The 13,700-nt window shown below is 52.1% G+C and overlaps 1 protein-coding gene across 1 annotated transcript; it reads left to right on the forward strand.

Annotated features, from left to right (window-relative positions):
- The first annotated feature begins 1,800 nt into the window (after positions 1 to 1,800).
- On the forward strand, positions 1,801 to 13,256 carry NAGA (alpha-N-acetylgalactosaminidase). The gene is made up of 8 exons (XM_065420134.1): positions 1,801 to 1,970; positions 6,657 to 6,831; positions 7,105 to 7,282; positions 8,213 to 8,307; positions 10,654 to 10,815; positions 11,294 to 11,491; positions 12,089 to 12,232; positions 13,074 to 13,256. Exons 1-8 carry the CDS (start codon positions 1,816 to 1,818, stop codon positions 13,254 to 13,256), a joined length of 1,290 nt encoding a protein of 429 aa, XP_065276206.1. The 5' UTR covers positions 1,801 to 1,815.
- The last annotated feature ends 444 nt before the right edge of the window (positions 13,257 to 13,700 follow it).

Consider the following 13,700-nt stretch of genomic DNA (forward strand, 5'->3'; position numbering starts at 1 on the left):
TAAACAGACCAGAGTTCCTGAAGACGCGAGCGTCATGAACCTTGCCCGGCCATCCGACGTTGATGTTTGTAAAACGTCCCCTATGGTCCACCAGTGCTTGCAGCACCATTGAAAAGTAGCCCTTTCGGTTAATGTACTGGCTGGCCTGGTGGTCCGGTCCCAGGATAGGGATGTGAGTTCCATCTATAGCCCCACCGCAGTTTGGGAATCCCATCGCGGCGAAGCCATCTATGATGACCTCCACGTTTCCCAGGGTCACTACCTTTGACAGCAGTACCTCAACGATTGCGTTGGCTACTTGCATCACAACAACCCCCACGGTAGATTTGCCCACGCCAAAGTGGTTCGCGACTGACCGGTAGCTGTCTGGCGTTGCAAGCTTCCAGAGGGCTATGGCCACTCGCTTCTGGACACTCAGGGCTGCTCGCATCCGGGTGTCCTTGCGCTTCAGGGCAGGGGACAGCAACTCACAAAGTTCCAGGAAAGTTCCCTTCCGCATGTAAAAGTTTCGCAGCCACTGTGATTCATCCCAGACCTGCAGCACTATGCGGTCCCACCAGTCCGTGCTTGTTTCCCGGGCCCAGAATCGCCGTTCCACAGCATCAACATGACCCATTGCCACCATGATGTCCACGGCGCGGGGTCCCGTGCTTTGTGACAGGTCTGTGCCACTCTCAGACTTCATGTCCTCACCGCGCTGCCGTAGCCTCCTCGCCCGATTTCTCAGCATCTACCTCTGGAAAAGGTGGATGATAAGGTGCGAGGTGTTGACAACGGCCATAACTGCAGCGATGGTCGCAGCGGGCTCCATGCTCGCAGTGCTGTGGCGTCCGCGCTGTCACTCACCAGAAAAGTGCGCGAACTGATTGCCCGCCGGCGCTTTCAGGGAGGGAGGGCGGGAGTGACGGTTGGATGACGACAGTTACCCAAAACCACCCTCGACACATTTTTTTCCCCAGCAGGCATTGGGGGCTCGACCCAGAATTCCAATGGGCAGTGGGGACTGCGGGGACTGTGGGATAGCTGCCCACAGTGCACCGCTTCCAATGTCGATGCTTGCCCCGTTAGTGTGGACTCACAAAGTCGAATTACTGTCCTTAGTGTGGATACACACGTTCGACTTTGTAATATCGATTCCACTTATTCGATTTAAGTAAAATCGAACTACTCTCGTAGTGTAGACATACCCTTACTCTGGAGCTTTGGGGGTGCAGGACAGTATATGATGGCGTAGTGGCGTACAGGTAGAATATTATGAGGCCATATGGGTGGAATGCTGGGGTGCAGGTGGTGTAGTAACATGCATAATTACAGTCTGGGCTCTGGGCTACTCACGGATTGCTATACTGGAGATGGGGTTTGTGGAGAAACAATGACAACACTCTCAGGCAGCTGGACTAGAGGGAAGAGGAAGTGGGGCTATGGAAGGAACCCTAACTCAGTAATGAGTGGATGATACAACCTCCCCTCCGAGCTAAACAAAGGCAGAGAGGGGTGATTAACAACTAGAGCCACTGTAAAACCCTATATAAATAGGTCAGCTGGGGTGGCCTGAAGCTGATAACAAAGGGCCATGATTTGCATAAAGCTGGGTTGGGGGAGTGGGTTGGACATGCCATATCTCCTCATATTCCTCCCCACGGAGAGTCTGTGTGTGGTGGATGGGTGGGTGGAGCCCTGTGACCTGCTGGATGACCCACTGCAGAGGGAGGATCCCCCGAGTGGACCCCATTGATTTCTGAGGCAGGAGAGGGCTCTTTCCACTGAAAGGTTTTTGTCTCTCTCTTGTCAGCATTTATCCCTCGCTCCAGATCAATGAAGTTGGCAGCCTTTGTCTCTGGCCTGGCCCTAGTGGCCTGTGCCCTGGCTCTGGAGAATGGGCTCATGCAGGCGCCCCCGATGGGCTGGCTGGCGTGGGAGAGATTTCGCTGCAACACTGACTGCAAGACGGACCCTGACAACTGCATCAGGTGAGTGAGGCAACACCGGGGGCTGCATCTGGAAGTTCTGTGTGGAGATGACGAGGCGTGAAGAGAGAAAGGGCAAACTACCCCCACTTTTGGCTCGCCCTGCAGCTGAGGGCACCATGAGGAGTTCCCAAGCTTCCCCTCTGCATGTCAAGGGCTAAAGCATCACCTTTTTGTATCACTCTGTTTGAATAGCTTTTGGCTTCAGTGCTTTGGAGGAGCGAAGGCAGAGGGGGAACTCTGAACCTTGGGCTGAGCCAGTGCCCCTTCCCACCTCACTCAGAGACACCCCGAGCAGCACCTGCATCCCCCTCCTTTCATCTGCTCCTGCGCCATTCAGAGACACCTCAGTCAGAGTCCATCCCTCCCATGCCCTATCTCCTCCACACCCCTCACTCACTCTCAGTCCCTGGACATGAGTCCCCCCACCTTTGCCCTTACCAGCTGTTTGGTAGCTGGGGGAAATAAAAGGCGTGGGTGGTAGTTAGGGGGTTGGAACAGAGACATTTTGGGGAGTGGCGGAGGAGGCTGCAGAGAAGCAGGAGCTAGGTTGTGCCATAGCATCCGGCTCAGGAGGATCTGAGGTGAGAGAACCAGACTCATTTCACGTGTGACTCAAGTCAGATGTGAGGCAAAGATTGTTAACCCCTGCACCATCACATCTCTGTGCCATGAAGAGTAATTTTAAAACATTGTGAAAGCCATTGAAGACATGGAAACTGCCGCACTGGTCCATCTCATCTGTCTCCCACCGCTAGCAGCACCAACATCTCATGCTTCGGAGGAAGACTTAAAATTGTCATCACACACTTAATTATGCAATATGACATCCTGGAGGGACACTTCTTCCTGGCCCCAGCTGTGGGGAGTGTTACCTGCACACATTAGGGCACCCCACCTTTTCCCAATTCGTAGGGCTCCAGGCAAAAAGCACCTACCCTTACCCAATTCGTAGGGCTCAGGGTGTAACTAACCTGGTCAATTTAAGTACCCACACCCTTTCCCAGTACGTAGGGCTCCGGGTGTATACTAATTCTGCAGGACCTTTTACCAGTGAAAGAGCCTTACACAATAATATACTACATCACCTCTATTTATTAACAATCACCAAAAACAGAATGCACACATTACACATACAGTGCTCACCACTCCCAATAAGACAGATGAACTTTTCTTGATGGCCAGTCAGGATCAGGTCCATCTGGGGGACTCCAGTTTCTGCACGGTATCATTGGCCGAGTGGTGAGGTCTGGCAGCTCTGATCTTTGGGGCTGTGTACTGGAGTTGATTCCCAAAGAACTTCCTTTTGGACCCCAGTTTATATACACCTCTATCCCGATATAACGCTGTCCTTGGGAGCCAAAAAATCTTACCGCGTTATAGGTGAAACTGCGTTATATCGAACTTGCTTTCATCCACCGGACTGCGCAGCCCCACTCCCCCGGAGCGCTGCTTTACCGCGTTATATCCAAATTCGTGTTATATCGGGTCGTGTTATATCGGGGTAGAGGTGTAGTGAAATTTGAGTTCTTTTTAGCTGTAACTTAACCAATCATTATACTAAAATGTTACTAACCAATCGTAACATAGTGTAACAAAATTCTTTAACCAATCCTACCCCACCACCTTAATTTACACCTAGCAAAATTAATTATGTAACAGACAGAAACAATTAAAGAACGACACAGAGACCATACAGATAAACAATAGGGAAGTGGGGACCATAATGACAAAACAATAAAGAAATGAAGATTTCACAACCACAACTATTGATAAGTAATAAATAATAATAATAATGATTTCTTGACAGACAGGATGCCATCAAACTAAGGTTTTCTTTCTTTTTCTTTTTCTTTTTTTTTAACCATCTTAAGATCTGTTTCTTTATCTGGTGATAGTGGGTGCCATTAGAACAGGATCCCCTTCTTAACAGCCTGATATTACATTGTTTTAATGTAATTTAGATGGAATGTGAGGATGTGACTTCCTGCTTCTCAGCTAATGGCTGCTCTTTTAATCTGGCTGCAGACGAAGGCCTTATACTTACAGGAGAGATGGGGTGTTCCACGTGTGACCTGAAGCCACAGGATTGACATCCCCTAATTGTACTCCAGCTGGTGTCTCTGTGTTTGCTGTTCTTATTCATGGAAATGTCAGATCTAATTTGGGAATCTCCTGTCCAGTGTATGGAATCCCAGCAGACCTTTCAACACCCCCCCATAGAAACAAGACACTTTCTTTTGAAGGGGAGGGATAATGTTTCCTCTCTCTCCAGCAGCAGAAACACACCGGGGCCCCCACGCTGTGGTGAATCAGGATGCTGCTTGTTTCTGTGCTGAGGCCACCAAGAAGTACTGTGCTTAAAGCAAAGGCCAAAGGGCATTCTGTAGCACCAGTCTGAGGTCTGAAACATTGTCAGCCCGTCCCTCTCAGCCCTGTAAAATGATCAAGCAGCCATTTCCCTGGCTCCCCTCCTCACTCTTTGATCCTGCTGACAGTCAGGGAAGGTGGAGGATGATGATCTTGCAGTGTGGCGTGGTTGCGAAAGGACTCATGCTTTGGAGCTGAGTATGAAGAGACATCACAGCATGGGTGCCCCGCAGGGATTGCTGATGTACATATAATATGAATGAGCCCCGACCATGTATTTTTTTTCACTTATCTAGTCTATATAATTATATATTCCTGTCACTGTGACTCTTGCACAACCTCCTCCCCTCCCTGTGGTCATTCTGTGACGCCCCCTCACAGCAGCTCGTCTCAGACGCCAAGCTCTTCTGCATGGGCACCATCTCCCAGCACTGTGCGGTCCTGGTCCTGCTTGGGGTCTCTGGATGCTACTATAATACAAATCAGAACTATAGTCACTCCCCCGGAGGGGTGGACAAAGCCTCCCCCCCTTTCTTCTCCCACCAATCACCAATATTTGGAGCTTGTCCATTCTCTTTGCGTTGCCTGGCTTTTTCCTTCCTGGTGCCTCCACTCAAGGGACTCCTTGCTGTGCCAGGTACACAGGGCGGCCAGCCCTTGAGAAATCAGTGACCATACTATTAGCTGGCAGGGGGTGGAAAGCCCAGGACACAGGGGACAATAGAGTAAATAAAACAAATCCCAGCAAAGGAATGGCACACCAAAAATAACTGCATAACAAAGGGGGACTTTATTAGGAACAGGAAGCTAGGATCTGGGGAAGGAAAGGGTTACGGTTAACTAATTGATGAACATGGATAAATAAGCCATTTCCCCACCTCTGCACATTCTCAAACTCCTCCAACCCTTTCTTCCCAAGGAAGATGCTAGGCTGAGGTTGTGCATCCTGAGATGGAGTGTTGCAGCGCTGTGGCATTGGCTAACTTCAATAAAAGTCACCTTCACGTTTTTTCTTCACCCCTGGGCGGGACAGGGTGCTCTCCAGACTCTGGCCAGGCTCGCTCTTCCCTGGCCTGGAATCCTCCTGGTCTCAACTCCCTCTTGGCAGCACGTGCGGGGTTGGATCGATCTCTCTCTGGATGCCAGTCCCTGCAGTGCTGGAGCTGCCCAATCCATGCAACTAGAGTTTCAGAGCAGTGGGAGTTCAATGGCGACTCCCTGATCCGCACTCACTGTCTCTCTGCAGGCCCAGATCACCTCATGCAGAAGCCTCCCAAGACCCTGTTGTCCCCGGTAGGGGTTTCTAACTCCTTCTGTCCCCTCTCCTAGCTCCAAGCAGGCCAGGAATGGGGTGAGGGGACTTTGGCAGCAATATGAGTCGTAGCCCTTTTGGTAGGGCCCCCTGAGGCTCAGTCTGGAGCCCAGGAGCTGACAAACTCCAGGTGGGGTCACATGGCCGATGAGGGAGGGGGCTAGCCCCTCTCTGTACAGGCCTCGTGAGGTCCCCACGGACAATTGCGTGTTCTGTTCTGGGACCTCAGTAACGGAGAGAGATTGAGAAACTGGAGAGAATTTAAAGAACAAAACTGCTGATGGGGGTTGGAGGGCATGACTTGAAAGGAGAGAGTGAATGGACAAAATGTGTCTGTCTGCACAGGCCATGAGGACTGAGGGAGGGATCTACCTTCTATTGACAAATGCATGAAGGGTGTAAACAGCATGGTAAGTAAAGAGAGGGAGGATGGTTCAGTGGTTACAGCACTAGTCTGGGACTTGGGAGCCCCAGGTTCATTTTGCTGCTCCCCATGGACTCCCTATATGACCTCAGCCTCCATTGCCCCATCTTCAAAATGGGGATAACAGCACTTTCCTATCTCACAGGGGCATGGTGAGGATAAATGCATTGCACATTGTGAGGGGCTCAGATACTAGCCACAGAGGGCAGACAAGTGCCTTAGAATTGTTCAGGGTCCGCGAGCTACAAGGAGGAATAATGGGAAACATTTCCTATTGATGAGATCTGGTGGACAAGGGAATAGACTCCCAGGAGAAGTGGACATTACTGGAGTCCTTTAAAACTGGACTGGACAAAGCCTTCGAGACTGCTGTGGAGACCGACCCCTGCATTGGCAGTGACAGGGAAGATGGAACCTAAAAGGTCTTTTCCATCTTGGTTAAAGGTTGAATGACTCAATGGTTTTTGTAGCAGCCTTTGGGGATAAAGAGGAGCAGGTGCTAAGTGTTGTTATTAATAATGGGTTTGTTTTGTTACCTCTGTCTGCTCTGAGCCTGTTCTCTCTCTCCCCATCCCCGAGGAAGCGAGAAGCTTTTCGTTGACATGATAGATCGTCTAGCGGACGATGGCTGGAAGGAGCTGGGCTACATATATGTGAACATAGATGATTGCTGGATGGCGAAGAAGCGGGACACAACGGGGAAACTGATCCCAGATCCCGAGCGTTTTCCCAGTGGGATCAAAGCCTTGGCGGATTACGTGAGCTGATTCTTTTGATGTAAAGGCAGGATCCAGAGAGGGAAGGGGCAGGGGATGGGGAGCAGGGTGGGTTCTCGGTATTTCAGTCACATCACATCTCGTGGCCTTGAGGCATGAGGTCCGTGACCTGAGAGATGTGGGAAGGGACGCTCTAGAGCAGTAAGAGAAGCTAAAGTGCTGTCCACTCTGACATGCTCCCCCCACAAACACACACCTGCCCCAAGTGGCAACCAGGGGCTTTCAGGCTCTCTCACACCCCTCTCCTTTGCACAGGCGCACTCCCGGGGACTGAAGTTGGGCATCTATGGAGACATGGGCAATTACACATGCGGTGGCTACCCAGGCACCACGCTGGACCGGGTCGAACAGGATGCCCTGACCTTCGCGGAGTGGGGCGTGGACATGCTGAAGCTGGATGGCTGCTACTCATCAGAAGACGAGCAGGCCCAGGGTAAAGACTGTGTCTCCTGGGCTGTGTGGACTTGGAACCACGCCACTGTTACTGTCCTCGGTGTCAGAGAAACTGAGAAGACATTTTTTCTTTATGCTAGAGCAAAGGCTCTCGCAGCCTGTGGGGGCTCTTGCACGTGTCAGGGGAATGGGGCTGCCATCTTGATTCCTACTCCCCATCTCCATAACTCATTGCATTGATGCTCATGGTGCTTCCCATGAAGCACCAGGGGAAATGGGGCAGTCTCTGAGGACGCTGGTGGCACGTTTCAAGAGGGGTGCGCAGAAATGGCTGAATATGGGACTGTGGCTTGGTAAAAGGCTGAGAACCCCTCTGCTAACGGGCACAAACCCACGTCGTGTTAGGTTCATTTCCTTGTGCCTCCCGTTCTGGATCTTCATCTCCAGGCTAGGTCCCTAGCTGAGATTTTAGAAGGTGTCCAAGATACCTGCTCTACAGTGGGGCTACAGAACCTTCAGAGAAGACCCTTACACATGCATAGGATGTTGTCATGGGGAGCGCAGGGGAGATTGTCCTTACTGGCCATTAGACAGAGCTATTTTTCTACAGAAATCCCATTGGTGGCCGGAGAGTGGCTTGTCTGATGGGTCTGTGTTTTGGTGGGGGACCTGGTGGTTTGGCAGTTCTGATGGTGTGGGGGGCTAGGTTTCAGCCTCAGGATCTGAGAGTATGGGTGGAGAAGCCCTCAAATATTTGATTTCTTAAGGAAGGCAGCTTCTGTTATTCACCTCTCCTCTCCCCCCACCATCCCTGAGCCCCTTTCTTTCTACTTGTGTGTCTCTTAAAATAGCACATTAAAAATCCATGTAACTAGGTTCATCTGAGTGATCGTTTCAGAAAGTGCTGCTGTTTTCCCCCTGGTCAATGCCAGCCATTTCCTTGACCAATTGGATTTCTTGTCTCTCAAAGGCTACCCTAAAATGGCAATGGCCTTGAATGCAACAGGCCGTCCCATTGCCTATTCCTGCAGCTGGCCAGCCTATCGGGGAGGGCTTCCACCCAAGGTAAGGCTCCCCCTGGCAGATCTGGGGTTCCTTTGATTTTCCTCTAAATATCCAGCACTGACTGTCCTGGGGGGGAGCTTTTATTCAGCATTGTATGAATTCCTAATGCCTTCCTTTCCTACCCCTCCTCCACCCCAGTTGCTATGATTGGCTTGTGGGCACTGATCTCCCAAAGGGACTGTGAGCTGTCAGACAGGCTGTGGATCCACGTGGAAGGATGCCAGGTTGGGGTGCAGGAGGAAGGGCAGTGGTACCGATCTTTGGGCCGGGTTGTTAATGTAAAAGGACACTCCTGAAAAGTGGTGATGTCTACAGGAGAATCACTGAAGTTAAATGTGGAAAAGAGGCCTGTAGGACACCTCTTCTCCATCCCTATCCCAGCCAACCCAGGATCATTCCCTACCCATCTATTCTTCAGAGCATTGTCCAGTTTTAAATGTCTCCAATGATTGGCCTTCCACCAACTCCCCTGGGAGGCTCCTCCACAGTGGATCATGAGTTTTCCCTTGGCGCACTCTCATTCCACCCCCACCTGTGCTCTAGGCCTTTGAATCACCCTGAACAATCCCCCTCATCCCCCCCATTGCTTACACCCTTCAAGTGTACTCATGGATGGTCATTGTGTCCTCCCCCACCCCCAGTTGCCTCTAGCTGGTTAGGCGGGCTGTTCCGCTTTCCCCACAAATGAGGAACCTTGCCCCTTAGTTGCTTGGTGTTGCACTTCTCTGGATTCCCTCAAATCCATCAACACCTTTTGGCCACTAAGGCTCTCTGAACCAGGGCCGGCTCTAGGTTTTTTGCCGCCCCAAGCAAAAAAATGTTTGGCTGCCCCCCACCCCAGCCCTGGGCTTCCCCCCGCATCCCCCTGCTGCCCCAGCCCTGGGCTCTCCCCCCCCCACCTGCACCCCCTGCCGCCCCAGCTCTGGGCCTCCCCCCACCCGCACCCCCCTGCTGCCCCAGCCCTGGACTCTCCCCCCCACCCGCACCCCTGCTGCCCCAGCCCTGGGCTCTCCCCTTCCCCCCCCACCAGTGCCCCCCCACCCACCCACCCACCCCCTGGGCTCTCCAGGTCAGTGGTAACTCGCTCCCAGGGCGGGTCATTGAGCAGGAATTTTGGATGTGCACAGAACACAGACAGGATTGGTTCCCATATGGTTACAGAACTGCAGTAAAGTGGAACAATTTTCAGCTTATGTGATTGGAGGATATCTGGATGCATATTATAAGACTGTCCTACATAAATGAGGAAAAGTTGAGGTGCCTTTATTATTCTTTTGTTCCACTCTTTGTTTCTATAGGGAATTTGCCAATGCAATATCACGGTCTTCCTTTTAAACAAATAAAACTAAAAAAAAAAAAAAGGCAATGGCTGTTGAAAATAGCAATTTCAGTCCTAATAACCACTGGGAAGCATTTCTTGCTCAATTTATTCTACTTTTTCTACAGCAAGTTATAGTTGATCAGTATATTTGATTTGGGAGAAATGAAGTAACAGCTGCCCAAATTGAGCTTGAGCACTCCTGAATTTTCAGGTGTTCAAATCTGGAAGGCAGGTGCTGGATTCCCTTTCTGAATATTAGCTAAATCTGGAAAGGAAAAGTCAATTTCTGCTTCCATGGCTCAGAAGTGGAAATCCTCCTACGTGCCTGGTACTGTATCTAAAGCTGCCCAGGTCCTCTAGCCTCCCCTCCCTTACTTTTCATTTTAAATTCTAATGGGATCCACGTACCTCCCTTGCTAGGCTTCAGATAGAGAGGGGCACTGTCCATTCATTCCACCCAATTCCTTCTTTGGGGGCTGCAAGGTGAGGTCACACCAGTATCCCTCATCCAGTCTGGGGATGTCTTCTCAAGGGGATATCTGGGCCAAAGCCGCCTGCTCCTTGGGCACACTTGTTCCCCGTTCACAGTTCACTCCCTCCTGCTCCCTTTCCTGTTGGTAGTGGCCAAGGGAATGCTGAGAAATGTAGTTCTTTCCCTGCTCCAGGGCTGGCTCTATAGGCAGGGAGCTAACCAAGGAAGTACAGCTCCCAGGGTCCCGTGGGGTCTCAGCTCCAAGGCTGGATCCCTGCCAGCTGCCGCCCCTGCAAATGGGCTGCCCCAAGCACCTGCTTGCTTTGCTGGTGCCTAGAGCCGGCCCTGCTCTGAACTGAGCCCAGCGTTCCCAGTGAGTCTCACCAGTGGCTTCTGAACTAGCGATGATAAGTACAGTGTGAGTGTGTGTGTGTGTGGGGGGGGTATTTTTCCCCCTGCTCCATGACAGAGGTGTATCCCACAGCTCTGTGGTCACATCCCCTCTCTCCCATTCACCTGAGCGCCTCCCCCTGTACACCTTGTTCTCTTCCAGGTGAACTACACCCTCCTGGCGAACATCTGTAACCTCTGGCGTAACTATGGTGACATTCAGGACTCCTGGAGGAGTGTCCTTGACATCGTGGACTGGTTTTCAGCAAATCAGGATGTGCTGCAGCCGGTGGCTGGCCCTGGCCACTGGAATGACCCAGACATGGTAATTTTGGGCTGTGGATGGTGGAGAGGAGGGTCTCCAGGGATTTCCTGTCTAGAAGCAGGGTGGAGAATTGGAGATCATGGCTGGCAGGAATTCATTAGCCCGTGGCACACAATACAGGTCTGTAGGCTGCCAGAGCTGCCTAACCCTCACGCCACATCCCTCATCCACCCTGAAAGGCCCTGTCAAGACTAGGGGCAAGGTGGGGGTTTAAACGTGTTGGTATTTTAATTAATACATATTTAACATCACTGAGCACAGATGGGGCTGGACATCTTTACGACTGTGCTAGCTGGGCATGCTCCACCCGCAGGGGAGGGAAAGAGCTTGCCAGGATGCCAGTGCTCTCCATGGGCTGGGTTCTGCCACTGAGAGCAGCAGTTGTCTTGCTAATGTGTATTCCCCGGCCCTTCTGCTCTTCCACTCTCTCCCTCTCCGCCCCACCCCGCTGCCTGGCTCCTCCCCCTCTGTGCCACAGCTGATCATTGGAAACTTTGGCCTCAGCGATGAACAGTCCCGATCCCAGATGGCCTTATGGACGGTGCTGGCCGCCCCACTCTTCATGTCCACAGACCTCCGCACCCTCTCCCGCAGCTCCAGGGAAATCCTGCAGAACCGACTGATGATCAAAATCAACCAGGACCCCTTGGGAATCCAGGGGCGCAGAGTCCTTAGGGTACAGAAGAGCGCGTGTGGGAACCCAACTGCATAAGGGCCAGGGAGAGGGGAGTAGATGGGGGGAAAGCCGTTGAGAGGGACTGGCTGGGCGTCAGGGGAGAAGGTGAGCCAAGCCAGGGAATGGCTGTGGTTAGCTGGGAATTTATGGGGTAAGCATAATATTGGGGACGCCTCCCCAGGGGAAGGGTTGAACTAAGACACGCTTGTTAAACAGCTCTAGTATTCCCCTCCTCCATTCCCTCTCCACCGGACTCGGCTGCTTGGTTTGTCCTCCCATGCCCTTTTTTGTCTCTTGGTTTGGAAAGGGTTATTCTTGGGATTCTGGGGCCACTGGTGGGTAGGAGGGCGGCCATCAAACAACCCCAGTTCACTCCCTCCTGCTGATGCTTGATGTGTCAGTGTGTGGCTGGGCACCTCATGCCCAACAGAGAGACTTGATCCGTGCTGCTTCCAGGCCCCTGCCAGGGCAGGTTCATGAGCCATCCCAAGAGCTGACAAGCGTTTGGGGGAGTGGGTGGCAGCTGCAGGGAGAGGTGCAGAGAAGCTGGAGATGCACCTAAACTCCCTCTTTCTACTCCCCCCTGTGCTTCCCTAGGAGAAGTCTCATATTGAGGTGTTCCTGCGCCCGCTTTCCCACTCAGCCAGTGCCCTGGTCTTCCTCAGCCGGCGGACAGACATGCCGTACCGCTACACCACCTCCCTCAGCAAGCTCAACTTCTCCGCCAGCGCCGTGTACGAGGTGAGCAGGGAAAGCACAGCAGGTCCCATCCCAACGCCCCTGCCACGCAAGCCCCTTATCTCCGCAGAGTGTGGAGCCTAGCCCCCACGTTCATGTACAATGCTTTGTGGTTCAGAGTCCCCCTCCTACTCTCTTCCCCAGAATGTAGTGTTTGTTTGTCCTGTCTCCCCACCCTCAGCCTCACACAACACGTAGTACTTTTGGAGACCACAAGCCAAGGCCACAGACCCAGTTACATCCACCCACTGGTGCTGGGACTCATCCCTCCCCTGGCATAGTCACGCCAGGGATTAGGCTGGACTCTGAATGCTGCAGTCCTGAATGCGGGCGACTGGGCCCTACACGTTGTGGGGGTGGGGAAACAGCTCCAAAGCTCCTGCCCCTATTCTTACTCCAAGATGGTGCTGCGACCGTACCAAATCACTGACTAGCCTGGCTCTGGGACTTTGATGGTGTGCTTGCAGTTAGGCTGTGGTCCCCGTGGTTCTCACAGATCAAAGTGGGTTAGGCCTGGTCAGTGTGTGGATGAGATTTCTAGGAGGTGATAGGGGGAGCATTATCATGGGCCTTGGGTTTCCTGGGATCATTCTGACTCTGGGTATTTTCAATGGAGTCGTTCCCACTCCTGCAGCCTCTGATCAAAATCCCTTGGGGCTGGATACAGTAGTCTGCCCTTGTTGTGTAGCGCTACTGTGCCCCGCTGCACAGCTGCTTACTTGGCCTGCCAGATCGGGCTACACTTCCTGAGATCTCTCATCTGCCTTGGAAGTAAAGGGTTTTTTTACATACTTTGGGATGAGAGGAACCATGGAAATGCTGGTAACAACCATGTCTCTTCCAGGCACAGGATGTGTACAGCGGCGGGATCATCAGCGGCCTGAAGGCTGGAGAGAACTTCACTGTCATCGTTAACCCCTCGGGCGTAGTCATGTGGTACCTCTATCCCACAATGTACCTGGATCAACCCTTGGACTTTGTCAGACAGCACCCCCAGGGGAGGGGCTTCCATCCATTTGCACTGTGAAGCCAATCAAAGGAAGAGGATGGGGGGCCAGCTGTGATTTTATCCAGCCCCAATGGGTACATGTTGCTCTCTGGCCAGGAGCGACTCCCCTGAGTGTTTCCATCGCTGCATGGAACAGACGTTTTGCTTGTTCACAGTCACAAACTAATGATCTACACTTAACCTCTTTGTGCCTTGGTTTTCCTCTCTGTCAACCAGAGAGAATTGTTACCTTCCTCCCAGGCATGAGATGAGGGTTAATTCATTACTGATTGTAAAGTGCTTTGAGACCCTTCCCTGGATGGTACCAGGCAAGTGCAGAACACGGTCACTGTGAGCCTTTGATACCTCTCGTTACTTGAACACTTGGCTTTGATCCTGCGCTAGAGTAGTAGGAGCTGAAGGTAGTATCGCAGCTCGGTGAAGAGATCATTTCCCCTAGATTTGCAGTAGGGCCTTAGAGCT

The sequence above is a fragment of the Emys orbicularis genome, chromosome 1, assembly GCF_028017835.1.
Source record: "Emys orbicularis isolate rEmyOrb1 chromosome 1, rEmyOrb1.hap1, whole genome shotgun sequence".
Taxonomy (NCBI): domain Eukaryota; kingdom Metazoa; phylum Chordata; order Testudines; family Emydidae; genus Emys; species Emys orbicularis.